Below are 5,604 nucleotides of genomic sequence, written 5' to 3' on the forward strand. Positions count from 1 at the left end.
TCCTTCTCCATCTAAAGCTAAAGAAAAGGTTTTTCATTGACAAAATCTCAATTCCATATCACAAAAAGAGGAATATTCTGGTCATACAATTTACAATGTCGATGAATAAAATACTAATTTTAGTTGGATCGTTGGTTGAAGCTACTTGATCAGTTTCTTTTTCTTTTATACATAAAAAATAATCCATGGTAAACACTATAATTAAGAATTTGACAGAAAGATGAACAGAAAGTAACCAAATATCTTACTTTTCTATGATCATTTGGGTGGATCCTACTAGCTGCAATCAGATCAATCTCCTTGAGAAGTTCATAGGAAGAAGACGAACTAATGCTGTTTAGATCTAATCAACAAATAAAGTTAGCAAAAACATTAAACAGATAAAAGAGGAAAAAAAATCAAACTGTCTTTTTTTGTCACCTATGTCGCAAAATAAAGAATTCTTAAAACATTCGCCCATATCTTCCACCACATCATCAACAAGAAAAGGACTCACAAGAGCCTACACATAACAAATAACATAAGCTTAGGGATAAATAGAAAAAAAATCCATAACCTTTGAATGCGAAGAATACAGAAGTGTTAGGACAAAAACCTGTATGTAGTAATTCGTACCCCCAACAATTACAGGAAGGCAACCACGTGATAGTATATCATCTATAATCTATGCACAAAAATTACAGTAAAAATAATACATCAGTCCAGCCGGATCAAACAAATGACCTACATAAGAGATAAACCAAGACTGACAGGAATGGCGGCATCACGAAAATCTCTGGATGTAAACTCCATGGATTCTTCAAAGGTACCGAGGAGATGATGAGGAACGCCTGTAACAGTTTTCGGAACACTGCATATCAAAAGAATTGAGGGGGCCAAATTTCTTGAACTATATGATGAAGGGAGAGACCTTTGCGCTCGGAAATGGGGACTTTGTTGGTAAGAATGTCGAGACCTCGGTATACCTGCATGGAATCAGCGTTGATGATTTCGACGCCTGTGAAGTGTTCGGCGAGGTCAATGCCGAGCCGTGATTTACCGGCACCAGTCGCACCCATGATAACCAACACTTTCTTGTTCGCATTCGTCTTCTCCACCTGCTTCGCATCATCGCCGCCGCGGCCTTCTGCATCTCGTAATCCAGCGGGCGGGCTTGAGTGAGGTTCAGAGCCTGAAGGAGCAGGGTGGAATGGTTCCTTCGACATGGCTTCCGGAAATTTGCAGGAGAGCGGTAGACTTGCTAGGTTCGGTTTGTTGAGGGTCCTATTTAAAAAATATATATACTTTTTAAATATTTATAAATTGCATTTTTTTAAAAGTGTTGAATTAAAATGGTTTGGAAAATTATTTTGTAATTATATAAATTTTGTAAGAAAATTGATTTATTTTATGATTATTATAAAACATAAAAAAGGTAAATTTTCATTAATTTTTTTTAGCATAAATTAAAGAAGTTAAAGATTATTTTTAATAAAAAATTTAATAATTATTTTTATGCAATTTCTCTAATTTTTTATATATATTTGAAATTTATATTAAATTAAAATAAACCATTTTTATGTATTAAACTAGAATATAAAAAATTAATGAAAACTTAAAAAAATATATTTATTTTTTACAAGTAATTATTATCTACTTTTAAAATATATGTTTTAACTTGGAAACTAGAGCAGAAGGCAAGACTGACCAATCAGGAAGTGAACCGAGCTCCACAATACCTAACATCTCTCTCTCTCTCTCTTTATATATATGTATATATGTAAAAAAATTAAAATAAATTTTATAAAAAATCTGTGATGATTCTAGTCCTTACACATTTATAATATATAAGAAAATAAAGCAAAATGAATCAAAAATCTTGATTAAAACTTTTTAGTAATAACAACTTCTAAATTATTTAATTTTTCCCTAAGATTTTTTTTTTCAAAATAAGTGTGATGTGATTTATTTTTTAATTGCTTTATAAATGTCATAAAATGAATTGTATGTATGTATTTATATACTAAAAATAAATATTTTACTTCAACACTTAAAATAATGAATTTTAAAAATATTTAAAAAGGGCCAAACTAAATAAAAATTAAATTTCTAAAAATATAAAGATATAAAATAGCATAAAAAATATTAAAAATATAAACAAGGAGCGCAACTATACAAAGTCATTCTCCCACCCAATTTTTGGGCTGCTTTAAAAAAAATCTAGTCAACAACTTGTTAAATAATCTACTTTTCTTAAAAATTTCTATATAAATTAAATTTTTATTTAAATTTTTTTTAATAAATACAACTTTTCAAAAGTCGTCCAATTTTAATTTAATATATGTATATTTTTCTTTTTAATTTTAACTTTATATACCACATGTTATTCATATTTTAATGAACATAAATTCAATATTTTTTTATTGAGGATTTATCTACATATCACTTAATACTTATTTACTTGTATATATAACATATAATTTTTTTATATTTAATTATATAACACTTTATCTCTTAATTAAATAAAAAAATATCATGTATGTATCTATATACTAAAAATAAATATTTTACTTCAACACTTAAAATAATGAATTTTAAAAATATTTAAAAAGGGCCAAACTAAATAAAAATTAAATTTCTAAAAGTATAAAGATACAAAATAGCATAAAAAATATTAAAAATATAACCAAGGGGCGCAACTATACAAAGTCATTCTTCTGCCCAATTTTTGGGCGGCTTTAAAAAAAATCTATTTTTCTTAAAAATTTCTATAAAAATTTAATTTTTTATTTAAAATTTTTTTATAAATACAACTTTTCAAAAGTCGTCCAATTTTAATTTAACATATGTATATATATATTTTTTTTATTTTAACTTTATATACCACATGTTATTCATATTTTAATGAACATAAATTCAATATTTTTTATTGAGGATTCATCTACATATCACTTAATACTTATTTACTTGTATATATAACATATAATTTTTTATATTTAATTATATAACACTTTATCTCTTAATTAAATAAAAAATATCACTAACACTAATTCATCTAAAGTGAAATACATTAATTCCTGTAAATAAATGCATAAGAATTATATGTAATATACATAAATTTTCTTGTTTTTATTTAGAACAATATGGCTAAACCTCTATTTTGGATGCAAATATCATTAATATACATGTCTATCTATCCAAGTATAACCTATTGAAATTACTAAGTATCTCCCTCCTAACTCCTCCTGATTTTTTTGGGCATCCTTTATTGCTAATCTCGTTATCGTTCCACTCGACATTTCTTTTGATGGGGGTAAGAGGACTGTGATGATAAAGTTGAACTACACAAAATAATTGGACTTCAACAACTTCAACAATCATTTGTATATCTTTTAATGTTTGAATGTTTTACGTCTCCAAAATGAATTGGAGCAATCAATTTTGGGTCATTTTGATAATACTTTGCACAAAACATGATTGAGGATCAAAGATATGTTTTGAATAATGTTCAAACAATGTGAAAAACCTACTTGTATGTTATTTAAACTTGGTTCATGGATGTTTAGGTCTTGTTCTGACATTGTTTAAATCATGATCAGACATTGTGTAAACTTAATTGAAATCTTGTTTGAATCGGATAATAGTTTCTCTAATCACTGCATCTTGAAGATGAAATAAGTATCAATATCCTTGTAGAGCCATGTTGATTGATTTTTACAAGAACATAAATCAAATAATTGATTGTTAGAATAAATATCTCTTTTGAATATTATATTCAAAGATATAGAAATGTGTAAAAATAAATTTAATTTTAAATTAAAGGGTGATGTGCAATTGTTGAGAACTTGAATTGCAAATGTCAATTTTAGTTCAAAAAAAATATTTTAAACATATTTCATTATATATATATATATATATATATATTTATTTATTTATATTTATAATATTGTCTTATAATAAAAGGATCCTCTAGCATCATTAATATATAAATTTTTAATAATCACATTTCATCGCTTCTTTAGCATTATGTATTTCATTGATGGTATGACAGGCCAATCATTTCGTACTTTATAATACAAATTTCATTAGTTGATGGAACAAGCTTACTTCGATAATCTTTATACATTAAATTTTCATTATATACGTGTATATATGATTTTTTGCAATGTTAATATAAAAAATTATCACTCTTTTTTCTATATATTTTTCAACATGCAATATATAGAACCTTATAATTAATAGAACCTTAAATGAATCGAAAATATGAATGAGTAGGCGTCGAAAACATATATTATAATTACTGAATAAAAATAGATGAATAATTAAAAGAATGATTAATAACAAATAATAAATTAATAAAAAAATTTTACTACACATGAAGATAAAAGAAACAAAAATAATAATTAGTATAAAATATCTAAATAATAGATGAAGACTGTGCCCAAATCCTTAGTGTTGCAACCTTTTTCAAATCACTATTATCAAGTGGCATGAATGATGGGAAGGCACAATAAGGGAGTTGGGGTTGTAATGGCCTAAACTCTCATTTATTGAGATATTGTTCGCATTAGCCTAATGCTCTTGTGTTTTTCTTATCTCATATGTATAACTTCCCGGAAGCTCATCCATCATATGAGTGCTCCTGTGTGGGCATAATTGATTTTAGAGTTTTGATGAAAGTCCAATCCTTATACCATAAGGCTCCTCAATGTCGAACAGTTCAATTTCATTTTAATTCATGAATTTCACAATCTTCTTCACTTAAAATTTTTTTGCATCGTTAGTGCTCTTAATCTATAATCATTTACAAGACATATATGATTTTACATGTGATTCTCATAGATTCAAGAAGTCATCATTCTTAGGAGTTCTTATGCACAAGAGACTTGATTTTAGAGTTTTTGATAAAATTTCAACTATTACAACATAAGGTGCCTCAATCTTCAATAGTTTGATTTTGCTTAAAAAGTTCCATAATCTCTCATGCTTAAGTAGTTGATGTTCTCGTCAATGCTCTAAATCCAAAATCTTGCACCAAGCATATAGAATTCCAGATGTGACTCCTACCAATTTAAGACATGACTCTGGCTATAGGTGGCTTTCAATCATAGGATTCTATTTAATATTACACATAGTTCCTAGATTCAAAGTGGTGCAATGCAACAATGCTATTTGTAAATGCCAAACTCTCTTCGCATCTAAGAGTTCAATTGCATTTTACTTTAGGAGTTTCATTATGGTGGAGGATGATATGAGAGCTTTGAAGGACACAGGGGGAGGGGGAGGGGGAGAGGGAGACAATGTCACAGACATGAAATGTGGTCAATCAAATAGAATAATATGTGGCAAGAAGGGTAAAAGGAGAGCAAAGCATGGTGGGATGAGTTGATCTGGCCAAACATAGAAAGCATCAATAATATTTCCCCATGGGTTGCCTCACTCAACTCCAACTAATTGCTAAATTTCTAAAAATATAAAGATATAAAATAGCATAGAAAATATTAAAAATATAAACAAGGAGCACAACTATACAAAGTCATTCTCCCGCCCAATTTTTGGGCTGCTTTAAAAAAAAGCTAGTCAACAACTTGTTAAATAATTTACTTTTCTTAAAAATTTCTATAC

General features: G+C 27.6%; 1 protein-coding gene across 1 annotated transcript in view; it reads right to left on the bottom strand.

The window, feature by feature from the left end:
- LOC110028888 (tRNA dimethylallyltransferase 2) overlaps positions 1 to 1,225 on the bottom strand; it is a 9,998-nt gene extending 8,773 nt beyond the window's left edge. The window contains exons 1-5 of the mRNA XM_020730931.1: positions 911 to 1,225; positions 751 to 830; positions 596 to 664; positions 421 to 502; positions 249 to 343 (exon numbers count right to left, since the gene is read on the bottom strand). Coding sequence (XP_020586590.1) covers positions 249 to 343; positions 421 to 502; positions 596 to 664; positions 751 to 830; positions 911 to 1,205 — 621 coding nt within the window. The 5' untranslated portion in view covers positions 1,206 to 1,225. The remainder of the gene's footprint in view (positions 1 to 248; positions 344 to 420; positions 503 to 595; positions 665 to 750; positions 831 to 910) is intronic.
- Between the last annotated feature and the right edge of the window lie 4,379 nt (positions 1,226 to 5,604).

Source organism: Phalaenopsis equestris, unplaced genomic scaffold (assembly GCF_001263595.1).
Source record: "Phalaenopsis equestris unplaced genomic scaffold, ASM126359v1 Scaffold000536, whole genome shotgun sequence".
Lineage (NCBI taxonomy): Eukaryota > Viridiplantae > Streptophyta > Magnoliopsida > Asparagales > Orchidaceae > Phalaenopsis > Phalaenopsis equestris.